At 45.3% G+C, this 17500-nt stretch overlaps 2 protein-coding genes across 2 annotated transcripts in view; both read left to right on the forward strand.

Moving 5' to 3' along the window:
* Window positions 1-4507, forward strand: part of peds1 (plasmanylethanolamine desaturase 1) — a 19043-nt gene extending 14536 nt beyond the window's left edge. Inside the window, exon 6 of the mRNA XM_062540810.1 lies at window positions 1-4507. This exon is cut by the window's left edge and continues 696 nt beyond it. The gene's annotated coding sequence lies outside the window, so the exon portion shown is untranslated.
* A 1280-nt stretch (window positions 4508-5787) lies between these two features.
* LOC134087365 (ubiquitin-conjugating enzyme E2 variant 1) lies at window positions 5788-14000 on the forward strand. Its single transcript, XM_062540811.1, has 4 exons — window positions 5788-5924; window positions 9101-9249; window positions 11639-11764; window positions 12714-14000. Exons 1-4 carry the CDS (start codon window positions 5903-5905, stop codon window positions 12858-12860), a joined length of 444 nt encoding a protein of 147 aa, XP_062396795.1. The 5' UTR covers window positions 5788-5902; the 3' UTR covers window positions 12861-14000.
* Window positions 14001-17500: the final 3500 nt, after the last annotated feature.

The raw sequence follows: 17500 nt of genomic DNA on the forward strand, positions 1-17500 counted from the left end.
TACCCCATACACCCACCACACACACACACACACACACACACACACAAACACACACGTCCCCGTCCATACAGCAGCTGACTGGAGGCCCGGGTCCGTTGTGCGGTTCTGCTCCAGTGTCACCTGCTGTCTGTCTGCTGCAGCGCCTACCTCAGAGACCTCCACTGCAGCCGGCCCCCTCCTGCACACACACACACACACACACACACACCACCGCGGCTGGCCCTCTCCGCTCCGCGGGCAGGGGGGGGGGTCCTGAAGGACCACTCTGGAGGATGCCCACCGCCGCAGTCACCCGGACCGGACCAGACCGGACTGGACCAATCTGATCCAGGCCTTTCTTCCTCGCCCTGAAGCGCGGACTCTTTGGGAGTGTGTGTGTGTGTGTGTGCTTTGCTTGAGCTGACTTTGCGATTTAAAGCAATACTCCCCCCGTAGTCTGAGACCTGTACTGACCAGCGGCTGCTCCCAGCTCACCCTTTACGCTACGCTCCTCAAGCCATGGACACCTCCAGAGGCCGCCAAACAAACAAACAAACAAACAAAAGCACTTACTCTTTTTGGCAAAACGCCGGATGTGTCTGATATCCGAACTGTGAAAATACTTGAACCAGAAGGAGGAGGAGGACATCCTCTCGTCTGCACCCAAGTGTTTTTCCTTTTTTTTAAGTTCTTTTCCGTTCCGTTTCCATGGTGACAGAACAGGGCTGAACGCGAGGCCTGGGGACGTGTGCTCTTGTGTCGTCACGCTTCAGAGTCTCACATGTGTGTCCCGCCGCCTCCAGCGCACCAGATGGCGCTGTTTTGTTTTTGCTGCTGGTGTCCAGTGGGGCTCCAGCCACTTCAGTGTCTTCATCCTGTGCTTGTGTCCTGATGGGCAAAGCTGTCAGTTATGCAGTTATCTTTCAGGAGCCTTACCAGCCGGGGAGCACCTGACCCTGGAACCAGCCAGGCCCGGCTTAGGCCCGGTCTAGACCTGCTTTAGGCCCTGATTTAGGTCTGTGTGTAGTCCAGAGTTGGTGGCTCTCCTGGCTCAGTGCAGTAGAACCGTTCTCGTATGCTGGTCAGTGTGCCCTTCACTAAGCCTTTGCTTTTCTAGAACTTTCTAGAGCTCAGAACGCTACTTTTTTTTGTTTCAAACCAGGGCTCTGCCTTATGCTGACAGGCAGAAAACACACACACACTCTCTTTCTCTGTCTGTCTCTCTCTCTCTCACACACACACACACACACACACACACACACACACACACACACACACACACACACACACACACACACACACACACACACACACACACACACACACACACAATCACACGCACACACATGCACACACACCATTCCAGCTATCATGCCAAATTCCACACCTCAAAACTTTTCTTCTCATCACTGTAGTCCTTGGCAACAATCATCCCCGTGTTCAAATGTCCTTGTTTGCGGTCATTCCAAAAAAGTGCTTCTTTCTCGGTGCTGCAGTAAAGATAAAAATGCAAATTGCGTGAAGTGACGAGGACCAGGGTTGCCAGGTTACCACAGCTTCCTCCCGGAATAACAGCCAATTTGTTAGTCTTATCTGTTTGTTTTAATCTCAAGCATATCGACTAGAGATGTATTACAAATTGTCTCAACTTGTTTGAAACGAGTCCAACCCTACAGCCCTATGCAGTCTGATATTTAGATACCATGTTAGGTCTTAATTGGGAGTATGTAAGAGCATTGCATGTCTGGCAGTGAGCTATGTTTTTGTGTATAATCCTGCTTGCTTAAGGCTCTTGTGTAAGAGACGGAGGGACTTTACGGAGCGCAGTGGAGCATTCTCTGTACATGCCATCATCAGGCAGCTGCAGAGACGTACTGTGCTAGCATCTAAGATGGCCGACAGGCCTGTCTGTGACAAGCCAGACTCTGATCTAAAGCCACAACAAAGTCAGGCCATCGCACATGGTTTCCATGGGGACTTTCTTGTCACATATCTCCCACACACACACACACACACACACCGGTCCACACATCCACATGATCCAAAGCCCCCCCCCACGCACACACACACACACAGACACACACTCGAGAAGTGTTCCCAGTGCTCCTTGCGCTCCTTACTGTCCTATGTCAAGCTCGCCTGGCTTTGCTCTGCTGTCTGTTGTTTAGTAGAGGCAGAGCTAGCGCTCTCTAGCTGCATGTGGAAATGCCTGAGTAGGCTATCTAAGTTAGCCATCTTAAGAGTGACCTGTGGGGTTTGTAGTCTTTCGAGTGACCTGTGGGGTTTGTAGTCCTGGTGAGGTGGGGCCAGTGAGAGGAGTTGGTTCGTAGCTGGTTTACAGGAAGTGACAGAGTGGTTCTGTGTAGTTAAAGATGTGGCAAAACCAATGACTTTGGCAGGCATCTGTCATATCCCTTCCATAGTCACCCAGTGTGTGTGTGTGTGTGTGTGTGTGCGCGTGCGCGTTCCTGTCTGAAGTGCTTTAAATGAATGTCCGCTGCGGAGTAGCCTTACTGTACCTCAGCTTGGCCCTGCTGCCCAGCCCTGCCGCTGGGCCGGCCTCTTGCTCAGGTGAGACCCAACAGGTGTGCTCACTACAGATCCGGCAAAAACAACGACACACACTAAATTGTAACATTGTAATACTTATGAAGCCGAGGCCCCCAAACGTATCAGGTGTTGTTACAAATATCCTGTCAATATGAAAAACAGAGGGAGAGTGCACACTCAGATGCTGCTCAGATGGCACAAAGGAGTAAGAAGAGACAACGTGAGGAAGGCCACAGGCTGAAACCTTAGCGGTCGAAACCTTGTCTCTTTTTAAACGGTTGTGGCAGCTGAGCAGGCGGAGTGTCTGCGGTCCCCGTGTGTGTGTGTGTGTGTGTGTGTGTGTGTGTGTTTGTGTGTGTGTGTGAGTGAGTGAGTTGCGGTCCCTCAGTTTTTCATATCACCTATTGCATGACCAGCACTCCGCAACGTTCCCAGATTCACTGTCACTTCCCCTTTTCAACACAACAACATCCTGTTCAATCATGTCATGTTGAGATCATTTCCTATTTGAAAAGGTCAAAGGTCAGTAGAAACAATGGCGAAGAGTGAAGAGGTTGGGACTTATGTGTCTGATTTATAGAACAGGCAGTGATGAGGAGTCGATGCTACTTTTATGGTATGGTTTTCAATAATGAAAAGTCAATCCATTCTTTTCTGTATAAAGATATATGATAAAGGGTCATTTCATCTTATCTGTGCAAACATCTATAATGAGGGGGTAAATTCGAGCCACCACTATGGTGTGTGCCAATGATGTCATTAGGGTGAAGTGTATGTCCTAGTGCTTTGGGGTTTAAGGTGTTTTAGGAGTTTTAGCCAGGTGATTTCTATGGTGGGAGGGAGTTTTAGCCAGGTGATTTCTATGGTGGGAGGGAGTGGGAGTCAGTCTGGTGGTTTCTATGGTGATGAGTGTGCTGGAGGACCTGTATGTAAGGGGCGCGTAGGTGTTCCTAGTCGTGTGAAGCAGTAGAACTGGTGCTCTTGTGTTAATGGATCATGCCAAACATAGTGTCTTTACGTGACAGCCATTTTTGTTTTTTTAAATATCAGCATAGATTCATGTGCCGCTCACGCTCAGTGCAATTCTCTCTAGGGTATGTCAAGATGGCTCTCTGCAGTGTAGGGGAGAAGGTAGCCTTGAGCCTAACCGTGTCGCCTGTAAGTGTGTGTTAGTTCCTGGACAGTGGTGGGCTTTTCTTAACGTTGTGTTGGGTGACTGGAATACTCTGCCTATATTAGTCTGCCGTTGGGCTGCTGTTTTTGAGGTATTTTACTGCGTGTCTTGCTATTTTTTGTCGATTGTCTGTCTGTAAGGACGGGGGCGGTCGGGTGGGGAGATTTGGGTGGAGCTGGCTCTAGCCTACCCATGATGCCGTCTGATTCTCTGGACCGATGCGTGCCCTGACCCGACAGGGTTCTGGTCCAGAAATGACCGACGTTCTACAACAATCTCCTCACTCTCTGAAACCATAGGCCAAAGGGGACTGTAAGCAGCATCTTTTGCTAATAAGCTAATTAGCTTCATCCCCCATATTCATGAAGAGTTGTTTATTACTACTCTGCAGATTGATATTCTAATGAAATAAGAAGTTATTTTAATGTTATCGCAGATAAGGATAATAATGCCTAACTGTTTCTGCAGCAACAGCCTTGTGGTAGATAATGGTGAAGAGATGCATTGTTGCCAGAGGCTGTGATTTTCCCCATATTTCGGAAAGGGGGTTTGCTGAAGAAGAAAAAAAAACATGCTTTTTAAACTATGTTATACTGAAATATCAAAAACCATGCCTTGATGCCTTTCTGTTGTCTCCCATTTGGGAGTACTGTTGTACATATTATATTTATAAATAAACTTAATAAATAACTATGACTACTTTTGTTGCTTTTTGAGTGTCATTGATTTGAGATCTGTTGAAATGTATTAAAGATGAGTTAAATGTATGCTAAATGTTATTCCGCAGGCTGAGAGAGACACACGTCTTTGATTATTGTCATGATATTGTTACATGTCAAAGTTACCGGCAGGGATGAGCAGAAATACATTAAAATGTGTTTTAAAATAATATACCTTTATTTGTATTGAAATGAACTACAAAATAGCCACCATGTATTAAAGTAAAACACTGTATCTTTGTATTTATTTTATTTTGTATTTTTTTATTCTTAAAATACTCTCCAATGGCATGGTGACATTACTTTACAAGTCTTCCATCTAGTGGTCATAACAATCCCTTTAAGTGCTCAGTTCACAAGGGATTGTTACAGCGTTTGAGAACTTATCAAGTCGTACAAATCCAGTTCTACGTACCCAACCACAGAAATAGCACTCAGAGCGCAGACCTCCGCCAAGTGAAAACATAACTGCCTCCTAGATCCAGACGGTGATACGGATCATTCCCTATTTAATGGTTTCTTCCTTGGGTCATTTCAGACATTCCCTGAAAATTTTATTGAAATCCATCCATAACTTTTTGAGTTATCTTCCAAACAAACAGACAGACAAACAAATAAACCCAGATGAAAATATAGCCTTCTTGGCGGAGGTAATGAGAACCACAGAATGTGTGTAGAGCACACATGTTCACAGGCAACTTAAGCTTATTTAAAAACTCCAATAAGGCTTCATATATAATGTTCCAAAACAGTTCATAGGTTAATCCAAACTTGAGAGTGAGAGTGGTTGAGCAAGTAACTGGTTGATTGAGTGTGTGGGTGTGTGAGAGGGAGTGTGTGCCCTATGGCCTACATTGCAGGAGTCTGTTCAGATGGCTTTCAGCGTCACTAAGTTTTTTTTCTTGAAAATCTGCCATTTTGTCATTGATTAAGCCTGTTATCAATCCTGCAAAGGAAAGCAAATGCTCTACTGGCAGAGAATAGGAAGACTGTTAAATCTCACAAAAAAGATAGATGTGTGATAAGAGCATACTGTTCCAAAGACAAGTCCCACCCATAGACAGTGAAAGAGGTCCCACCTAAATCAGCACCAATCAGGAGCCGCATCTGCATGCATTAGTTTGGGCTGATATGACATCATCACATAGACATTTCACCGTATTTTGCAGTATTTTTTTTTTAAATGCACAAATGTTTTTAAAATATCAAAACATACGTTTTGATAGCAAATGCAAAAGCCATTTTCCTCAACCCAATCAAATGCAAAAGTCCAAAATAGGCTACTATTTTAGTATTTCAAATACATATTTTAAATATGTGTATCATCAATAGTGCCCATCCCACCCTGGTCACTGGCGTCAAATGAGTTAACGTTTTTTTTTAAAATGTATTTTATTATTTAATATTTTTGGGTTAATGTGATGTGCGCTGCACCCGGACCTGAGTGGTAGCGTGCGCGCACCCACTGCACAGCGACAAGATGGCGGTCTCCGCCGGATCAGGTAAACGAATTTCTCAACATGAGCATAATCTTTTTCAGTGTTGCGTGGTTGAATCCGATTCACGTACGCGTTTTTATTTAGGAAGGTTTTGCCACTAACATACAGGCTGTGTGCGATCATCCTGCAGAGGGATATCACTTGATATGGTAGTCGTCAAGAATACCGAATGAGTTTAACGCTAGCTAAGGTTAGCCAATACACTTAGCCAGCTAGGTTAGTTTGCGAGGCGGGCTAGCTAGTGAGCTGCTGCCTTCTAACGCAATTTGGTACTGTATCCATGCCTTTGTTTGCTAGCTTGCTAGGTGACACTGGTATATCATTATCGTGTCATATGTTCATGCCCTGTTGGGTCATGAATCGTGTTTGGGTTTTTTGCGAGGTTCGTCCAACAGTCAGCCAAAATGTCCCGACTCGAACGTTATGTTACGCTTACCAATAACTCGGTGCCCCTTGAAATACCCAACACCTAGCCACCAACTGCCGCGTCACTCATCGCGCTTTGTTGTTATGCTAGCCATTCAGTTCTCTGGCATGTCATGCATTGTACAGACGGGCAATGCCTCCCTATAACCCCTTTGCTAAGTTCTCCCTTTTCTACATCATACGAGCAGTGTGTCCTTGTACGAGTTCTGTTGAACGCAGTTCTATGATGATGTGCATGGATTCTGCTCAAGTTGACGCAACGACAAAATCTAGCTAACGTTAACGTTAGCTGTGAGATTCATGCCATCTGTCAAGTAACTTAGCTAGCTAACGTTAAGCTAGATGGCTAGCAACATTTCAGCTTGCTAGCAACATCCTACTCCCTTGTTTTGGCTGAACGCTAGCAGTATCCGCAAGAATTATGCCATTTTGTTTTTGCACAGACAAACATAAACGTGGGTTCAAAGCTTCTTTACACACTCCTACACTACATCTTTATGCTGTACAGAAGCGGTGCGTGTAAGGAAAGGGATGCCAAACGCATTACATGCTACTACAACGTTACTCTTGATGGTGTTGCAGTACGTTAATGTTAGCTTTATAATGAACATTTCTCATGACTTTTTTTCAACTTAAATATGCATTACTGCTGGTGTATTCGTCGTCGTGCTGCTATGAAACGAGGTAACATGGCAGATGAGCGAACTTGGGGGGGTGGGGGGGACGGGAAAGGAAAGGAAAGGTGTGTCCTTGACTGTCAGGTGCATCCAGGCAAGATCCCAGCGCATTAAACTTAGTACGAACCGGACTTCCTCAGAGCCTGAGTGTCCGCAGGGCTGGTCATCTGCCCACTTTTCTGTGTTCTGGTCCTTAGTATCTTTGACGTGGGAAATCGAGATCTTTAGCTGCTTTAGACTGCTATCTCTCATCTGATAAACTGCTCCTGAACCGGTTTGGGTGCAGTCAGGAGTTTTCTTCGTTTGAATGGGTTCCTAGGCGGGGCCTCGATGACTACTAGTTCCTCTCTAGTTCTGTTGCTTGTCTGGTTTTCGCCGTAGGAGATTGTATCTGCTTTGTGTCACTCTGCTGGTTTTCGTCAGTGCAAGGCTCTGGTCAACTCTCTACTTAGAGACGTTTCTCACAGAAAGGTTTCTGCTCAACTTTCTCCACAAAGAGGTTTCTGTTCAGTTTCATAGTCGGGGTCAGGCCAGCCATGTTGGACATTAACTACTTCATCGTACATATACTACTTCATCGCACATGTATATATTTATACACAGATATTAGTCTGGCTGTCACCATACTAAACTCAATCTTTTAAGATTGAACACTAGTCCCTGGGGAGTCTGAGATTATTTGTACTGCACAAGAGGCGTGATCAATGGGCATAGTTCAAATGACTCCGTACGCTTGGATAGTCCTTCAACTAATCAAACCAACGATCCGGGTGTACTTGGTGGATAAGCCAGTTTATGATTGAAAGCAGCAAACATGGACAGGAAGCAGGGGAGCTAGATGTGCAGGTTTCCAGCCTGAGCTGCAGGGCACAGTCCAAATCGCCAGCAGATCGGGCTGGGTTTGTTTGTGTGTGTGAGAGTGTGTGTGACACAGATATCACTGTGTATGTGACATCCTGAATTGATCATCACTACCTGGTCCCTAGTTTTTCCTGAGCTATTTGTGTCTGAGGTTTCTTAGGCAAATTAGTGTGTGTGTTGTGTGTGTGTGTGTGTGTTTTGTGTGTTGTGTGTGTGTGTGTGTGTGTGTGTGTTGTGTGTGTGTCTGTCCACTGGTCATCAGAGAGGAGTTTACGATTTGCATCCCAGGGCCTAATGAGGAGAAGGCAAAGCCTATCACTAACTACAATTGCATGGCCCTCTGTGACAGGAAATCAGAGATAGATAGATAGAGAGATGGATAGATTGTATTGATCCCCAAGGGGAAATTCAAGAAAAACTAAAGAATAGAAAAGAAAAGGCACTTTTCTGTTGTTAAACTGCAGGTGGGCGAAGGTGTCACTTGGTGCTCTCTTTAGGACAGATGGTGCTAGTATTTGGTGCTGTCTCTGTTATTTTATGTAGGATAGATGCTGTTTCTACAAGCCGTTTGAAAAACCAAGCCAGTTGTTAAAAGTGTGTGTGTGTGAGTACACGCATGCATGTTTATGCTGTGTGTATGTTGTGTGTGGTGTCGTAAGCTACTGGAGTATCTATCTTTATATCTATGCAGGGTTCATACGTTTTTAAAAAACCTGGAAAAGTTATGGAATTTGAAAATGCCAATTTCCAGGCCTGGAAAGGTTTTGGAAAACAAAAAACATCCCAAAAGTTTTGTTAAAGTCATGGAATTTTGCTTCACCCAATTCAACTCAGAAACATATCTCATTTGGGCAGGTCATGTCTCATACTTGTGTCACAACCGATTGGCAAACCTTTACGTTTTGAGAGCATTCCTTCTAGGTAACCATCCCGTTATCTCACGCGTCATATCTATTATTAATGTAGCACTAGTTGATGTGAGGTTTTGAGAAATATAAGGTCATGGAAATTTGTGAAAAAAGTAATGGAAAAGTCATGGAAATTCTCTGGTGGAAATGTGTGTGAACCCTGTCTATGTGTTTATGTTTACTTGTGTGTGTGGTATTTACTTTTGTGTGTGTGTTCCACAGACGTGAAAGTTCCTCGTGTGGTAGACAATGGTGAAGTGTGTGTGTGTGTGTGTTTTATGTTTACTTTTCCGTGTGTGTGCCACAGGCGTGAAAGTTCCTCGTAACTTCCGGCTGCTGGAAGAGCTGGAGGAGGGCCAGAAAGGCGTCGGAGACGGAACGGTCAGCTGGGGCCTGGAGGACGACGAGGACATGACCCTCACCAGGTGGAGAGGCATGATCATAGGACCCCCACGGGTGAGCACACACACACACACACACACACACACACACACACACACACACACACACACACACACCCTCACCAGGTGGAGAGGCATGATCATAGGACCCCCACGGGTGAGCACACACACACACACACACACCCTCACCAGGTGGAGAGGCATGATCATAGGACCCCCACGGGTGAGCACACACACACACACACACACACACACACACCCTCACCAGGTGGAGAGGTATGATCATAGGACCCCCACGGGTGAGCACACACACACACCCACACACCCTCACCAGGTGGAGAGGCATGATCATAGGACCCCCACGGGTGAGCACACACACACACACACACACACACACACACACACACACACCCTCACCAGGTGGAGAGGCATGATCATAGGACCCCCACGGGTGAGCACACACACACACACACACACACACACACACACACACCCTCACCAGGTGGAGAGGCATGATCATAGGACCCCCACGGGTGAGCACACACACACACACACACACACACACACCCTCACCAGGTGGAGAGGCATGATCATAGGACCCCCACGGGTGAGCACACACACACACACACACACACCCTCACCAGGTGGAGAGGCATGATCATAGGACCCCCACGGGTGAGCACACACACACACACCCTCACCAGGTGGAGAGGCATGATCATAGGACCCCCACACACGCATACTGTCACACGGATACAGACAGACAGACATACACACCCTCACCAGGTGAGCACACACACAGACACACAAGTGTGCACACGCATACTGTCGCACAGACAGGCAGGCAGACAGACATACAAACACACACCAAGTGGAGAGGCATGATCATAGGACCTCCATTAAGTGAACACACACACACACACACACACACACACACACAGGCACGCAATACTGTCACATGCGCACCGATCACACACAGCAGGTGGAGAAGCCTGATCAGACCAGTCATAGGACACACACACACACACACACACACAGTCTAGAGCAGCTAACACACTCTCACTTTTTAGCTTATATAATGTATAGATAAACACGTAGCACACACACACACACAAGTCTAGAACAATACACACACACACACACACACACACACACACACACACACACACACACACACACACACACACCCTTATATTTGCGTTAGCTCATATGATGTATAGGTAAACATGTAAATTGTTGTATTAATTACTAAAAGTTAGTGATGTGAGTCACAGTTATATGGGTTATGTTGTAAGTTTATGGGTTTGAGCAGATGCTTTTTTCTCAAAGCAGCTTACAATGGCTTCAACATTACGCTGATATTGCAATTAACAATTTGTCATATCACCTGAAAAAACATAATAATAATAATAATGATGATGATTTTAATAATAAAAATGCCAATATTTGTAGAAGACTAAATAAACTGAATAAAAAGAATATCTATAAATATTTACAAACAAACACTGTGAGGATTAGTTAGTTAGCGCTCTTTGAGGATCCCAACACTTTTGCAAGATGTTAACCTAGTAGATCAGTCATTCCAGTAACAGGACATCGCCATAGAAACGAGTCCCCAGCATGCATTTGTGTTTTTGGTGTGGCCTGTTGTTATGGCGATCTTTTGGCCTCTTTGCTCTAGTCGTCTTTTGGCACACACACACACACACACACACACACACACACACACACACACACACACACACACACACACACACACACACACACACACACACACACACACACACACACACACACACACACACTCACTCTCTCTCTCTCTCTCTTTTTCCCTGACAACAGAACAGGGAGGAGTGCTGTCGGCACTCAGACATGACTCATGAACACACAAGCAAGCACATGCATATCCATACTAGACACACACACATGCGCACACACACTCTCTCTCTGTTATAAATGGACACACTTTCAATTTTTGCTCTTTGAGTTTAGCGTTTGTGTGTGTTCGTTAGATCTCTGACTGTGACATTCCATCTCAGCTGAAAAGAGAGAGTGTGTGTGTGTGTGAGCGAACAGGTATGTGACTGACATTATCCCATCTGAGCTGACAGACTGGTTTTATGGTGGTGTGTGTTGGAGGACTGCTTGTGAAACATAAGCAACACACACCTACTGTTTTAGAGAAACATCACTATTACGATGACAGTATTTCAGACAAAGGTAGCTATTAATATTGCAGCAGGTTGCTGTGTGTGTTAACAGCATTTCAAGTCTCTAAACTGGTCCAAGCTCTTGCTTGGATGGTGCCCTTATGAGTGGCTGCTGCTCGTCCGCCATTTTGTTTGTTCTGTCCACTCCTTTCCCTCTTGTGTTTCCAGACTATTCCATCTCAGCTGAAAAGACACAAAAAAGGCTGAAAAGTGTGTGTGTGTGTGTATTTTCAGACTATCTATGAGAACCGCATGTACAGTTTAAGAGTGGAGTGCGGCCCGCGCTACCCAGAGACGGCCCCCTTCGTTCGTTTCGTCACCAAGATCAACCTGAACGGCGTGCACAACTCAAACGGTGTGGTGAGTGTCCAATCACACGGCCCGATACACACTCACATGACCGTCGGCTGGCCAATCAGATGAGCCCGGGACGCTAGCAGTAGCTTGGTGTCCGATCAGCTGTATCTCGTGTGTGTGTGTGTGTGTGTGTGTGTGTGTGTGTGTGTGTGTGTGTGTGTGTGTGTGTGTGTGTGTGTGTGTGTGTGTGTGTGTGTGTGTGTGTGTGTGTGTGTGTGTGTGTGTGTGTGTGTGTGTGTGAAGGAGTTGTATCTGAATTTGAGCATGGACAGAAATGCTGTACACACATACACACTTTACTGCATGCTCCTGTAGCGGCACACACACACACCCTTCACTCTCTTGCTACCTGCAGCAGCACAATATGGTCGCACACACACACACGCAACTGGTTCCTACCTTATGGTAGCAAGACGGATCTGGGCATCCCATCCCACCTGTGTTTGTGTGTGCGTGCATGGCTGCGTGTGTGTGTGTGTGTGTGTGTGTGTGTGTGTGTGTGTGTGTGAAAGAAAAGATTGGGGTGAGAAAGTGTGTGTGTGAGGAGGAGAGAGTGCGGTGAGGAAGTGTGTGTGTGTGTGTGTTTGAGAGAGAGAGTGGGGTAAGGAAGTGTGTGTCTGTTAATGGATTACCTTTCCGCTCCATTAAAGATGAACTCACCCGCTTCCTTTGCTGTAACCTACAAACCCACTAACACACTACTGACCCCTCCGAGAACGAGAACACACACACACACACACACACACACACACACACACACACACACACACACACACACACACACACACACACACACACAGAGGTGATGTCTCTACAATAGAGAGAGATGCCTCTACCAACAAGATGCTCTCACAGAGCTTATAGATGACTTAGTAATTGTTTGTGGGGAGTAGATTGTTAATCTGTGTGTGTGTGTGTGTGTGTGTGTGTGTGTGTGTGTGTGCTCTGGCAGGTGGACACGCGTGCGGTGTCTGCGTTGGCCAAGTGGCAGAACTCGTACAGCATCCGCGTGGTGCTGCAGGAGCTGAGGAGACTCATGATGTGCAAAGAGAACATGAAGCTGCCGCAGCCGCCCGAGGGACAGATCTACACCAACTAAACACACACACACACACACACACACACACACACACACACACACACACACACACACACACACATACAAATCTACACCAACTAAATACACACACTTAGACATACACACACATACATACAAGCTTATGCACACACACACACACACAATTATATACACAGACATACACACACACACTCTTGTCCCTATCAATCACATCTGTCTGTCAATCTCTCTCTCAGTCTGTCTGGCACTTTCTCTCTACCTCTCAGTTTTTCTCTCTTCCTCTCTTCCTCCTCTCCTCTTCCTCTCTTTTTTTCCCTCTCTACCTCTCTCGTTTTTTTCTCTCTGCCTACCTCTCTATCTCTGATGCTCTTCCTACATCAGCTGCTACCCGCCCCCCCCCGCTCCCTCTCTCCCACATTCTCCCCCTCTCCCTCCCTCCCTCTCTTTCCCTGTCTGTATGTCTCGCTCCCTCCCTCCCTCCCTCTCTCTCCCTCCCTCCCTCCCTCTCTCTCCCTCCCTCCCTCTCTCTCCCTGTCTGTATGTCTCCCTCCCTCCTTCCCTCCCTCTCTCTCTCTCTCTCTATATCTCCCTGCATCCCTCCCTCTCCCGCTCTCTCTCTCTCTTTCTCTTTCTCTCTCTTCCTTCATCTCATCTAGTCTGTCTCTCATTTATTCCCCCATCTCATTCCTTCAGCCATCAGTTTAGCTTTTTGTCAGTCCAACAGAATACACACACGCACACACACACACGCACATACACATGCACATACACATATACACACATACAAATACAACACACACACACACACACACACACGCAGACACAATGACATGACATAAGAAGCATACATACAGTTGCAAACACACTCATACAAACACTTGAATCTACACACACTCCTCACATCAAGCCCCGCCTCACGCCCTGTCCCTCCTCCCCCTTTCCCATCACTGGAGCTCTGATTGGCCCACAGGCGCCCTGTCCCCGCCCCTTTCCCCATCACTGGAGCTCTGATTGGACCACAGACGCCCTGGAGGGCGGCGCCATCAGCCACTTCTGTTCTCTCCATCGGAATACTGTACCCTTCCTGATCTTTTTTTATTATTATTATTATTTGTTATAAATGCAGATTGTACGATAGCATAAATAAACTTATTGAGTGTATTTGCTGTTTTGTGGAGGCTTTTTATGAAGGCTTTTTGTGACCCATTTGCAAACTAAACACTGTCTCAGTCGAGTCAAGTCATTTAAAAGATGTCGGCATTTAAAGATGCCTGCCTCTTCCCCTGTGTGAACCAGACCCAGAGATGTTGGAGGCTCATCCAGTGATGGCAGACCTGTTGCCGTGGTAATATGAAATCATGACGAGATGCTGAACAATATGACCATCTCAGGGTGCCAGGGGGGTATGTTAGCTTTGTTCTCTCTTGAAGGGTGGGCGAGGTATCCACAGCTGTCATCTCTGCAATTCACAAGAGCTAGAGAAAGCTGGAGTCTCACCACATGTCAAACACAGCATGGAGATCAGCCAAAGCAACCGAAACGGATCACTGCGTGGGTTCATTAACGTCTCAGCGTTTGATCGTGCCTGTCTTGTGTGTCTAAAGCAAAGCTGACGGCCAAGAGTAACCTGTGTCACGAGCGGATACCGGTGTGACGAAGTGTAAGGTCACTCACGTAACTCTGCGCTAGGTTATATCAGAGTGCATCGCGTCTAGGTGATGATATAAGTGCGGTATCTCGACAAACAAAACTGTTCTTCCGGTGTGTTGTTTTTGTAAAGCAGGAGGACGGGCTGGGTCGTTATCTGGGCAGTTAATGCTATGTCAGCGGGTGATTGGGCCGGGGGTGGAGGGGACACACACACAAACACACACTCTATTACAGACGTGTTAGCGCATTCACGATGCTCATGTAAAGATTAGTGTAGCCATGGCAGAATTCTGCACTCGGATTAGGAGATTTGTCCAACTCGTAAATGACTTTCTGGATTAGGCCTACTGTCTAGACGATCCCATATACGATGCGGAACGTACAGCGGGGGCCTAAAGCCTGATTGATTCTCCTGTGCTATCGTTTAGGAAACGTACAGCTGTGGTTGACATGGCATTATTAAATCCCAAGCACAGCTTGGAACTTCCAGAGTCAAAGTCAGTTTGATTAGGCTACTGGCTGTTTTTTTTTTTTATTGGCCAGGCCAGGTTTTCCTTTTTCTGTTGCTAGGTAAACCACCACCCCAGTGGAGAGGAGCAGGGTTGAGAGGGTTACTCATATATAATTGGTTACAGAATAGGCTAGGCCTACTAGAAAATGTAATATTAAAATTGATTCAGTGATGTACCTATTTTGAATACTTAATCAATGTAATATAGCTTATTGTTACATTTGATTAGGATTACTTCTTCATTGACCTACTATGCACACACTGCTCATTTGTAAATAGAGCATTATGGCCCACTGGGAGGGCACTGTGGCACAGCTGGCTTCAGCTACCATAGGCTACCACACTTACAGTACCCTCCAGAATTATTGGCACCCTTGGTAAAAGTTGACTAAAAATAGGTCTAAAAAATAATCTTTAGGTGATTTATTGTACTCCCACAATGAAAACAATGAGGAAAAATACACCCTGCAAGGGAAGCAAATTTATTCTGAGAAAAAGGAAAATCTAATAAAGAAATAAATGTTTTTAATAAAAACACGTCACTCACAATTATTGGCACCCCTACTTGTAATACCTTCTTAAACCTCCCTTTGTCAATAAAACAGCATGTAATATTCTTCTCTGACACCCCATAAAGATTGAGAATACAAAGTAAGGGATTTAAGACCATTCATCTTTACAAAACCTCCCCAGATCGTCCAGATTGCTAGGTCCACACTTGTGCATTCTTCTCGTTGACTCATCCCACTGTTTTTCTATGGAGTTTAGATCAGGGGACTGCTATGGCAATGTCTGAAGCTTGATTTTGTGTTCAGTAAACCATATTTGTTTTGATCTGTGCATTTGTTTTGGTTCATTGACCTGATGAATGATCCAATCATGACCAACTTTTAGGGCCTTGGCAGAGATTGTTTGATTTCCTTTGAAAATGTTCAGGTTTTTCTTGGTGTTCATGATGCCATGCACCTTAATTAGGTTCCCAAGGCCTTTGGGAATTAAAACAGCCCCACAATAGCACAGCCCCTCCACCATAATTCTGATTAGGCATGGGGTTCTTTTTAGTATAGTCATTCTTCTATGTATGCCAAAGACACCTTAAGTGTTTTTAGCAAAAGAGCATCATTTTATTTTCATCTGACAATAGACCACACTCCCAGACATGTCATGGTACCATTCAGTAATTCCTGCCATTTACATTGTTCATTAAATGACTCTACTGGCTTTAACCTGACATGCTGTATAAATAATCTATTAGCAGTGAGGTCACTTTTGAAGATTTTTGGGGGGGACTTGGTGACCCCAAGATGATAGCTTTGTCTGTAACTCTCAACAGTGGTTCTTATGGATTTTTTTGCCTATCATACCATCCTCCATACTGTGCGTGGGAGCAAAATAGCCATGGGTCTTTGTCCAAGCATGTTTGCCACATTTCCATGATATTCATCATTTTAACTGGAAATATAGGCATTTTCAACAAAATACCTAGTTTCCATAGACATTCTCTTACTTACAAATGTCAACACAATTTCTTTTTATTTCAATTTAGTGTATTCTCTTGTCTCTCCAATGTTGAAAAATGACCAGAGGATTTAGCCTCTGAGTGACTTCATTTTCATACCATAGTGAAAAGAACGTCATGAACTACTTCTGAAAGTTCACAGACACTCTGATTTACTTTAAAACGTTGCATTTACATAGGAAAATGCTCCTGTTAAATGTTGTACGTAATATGTTTCAGGGGTGCCAATAATTGTGAGCAAGCTGTTTTTGTTAAAAATATTTATTTCTTTATGAGATTTTCCTTTTTCTCAGAATAAATTTGCTTGCCTTGCAGGGTATATTTTTCCACATTGTTTTCATTGTGGGAGTACAATAAATCACCTAAAGATTATTTTTATACCTATTTTTAGTCAACTTTTACCAAGGGTGCCAATAATTCTGGAGGGTACTGTAGTCCCATAGGCTACCACACTTGGTGCCATAGGCTACCACACTTGGGTCCACAGGCTACCACACTGGTTCCATAGGCTACCACACTTGGTGCCATAGGCTACCACACTTAGTCCCACAGGCTACCACACTTGGTGCCATAGGCTACCACACTTAGTCCCACAGGCTACCACACTTGGGTCCATAGGCTACCACACTTGGGTCCATAGAATACCACACTTGGGTCCATAGGCTACCACACTTGGGTCCGACCAAGGTGAGTCCCCATCCCTCACTGTCTCTCCAACTTGCTTCCTGTCACTCTCTTGACTGTCCTATCACATAAAGGCATACACACACACACACTCACACACACACACACACACACATGTAGAGAGAGAGAGAGAGTATACTTCATCAATACAACATAAACAAAAACAGGCCTATAGACTATTTTTTGAATGGTTGCTCCTATGATTGTGACACATTCTATTAATGATTTGTGGCACAATATCTGTGTGTTGTCCACAACCAAGAGTTTTCACTCAGACATTTTACTCACCATCTGAAA

Source organism: Sardina pilchardus, chromosome 7, assembly GCF_963854185.1.
Source record: "Sardina pilchardus chromosome 7, fSarPil1.1, whole genome shotgun sequence".
In the NCBI taxonomy this organism is placed as follows: Eukaryota; Metazoa; Chordata; class Actinopteri; order Clupeiformes; family Clupeidae; genus Sardina; species Sardina pilchardus.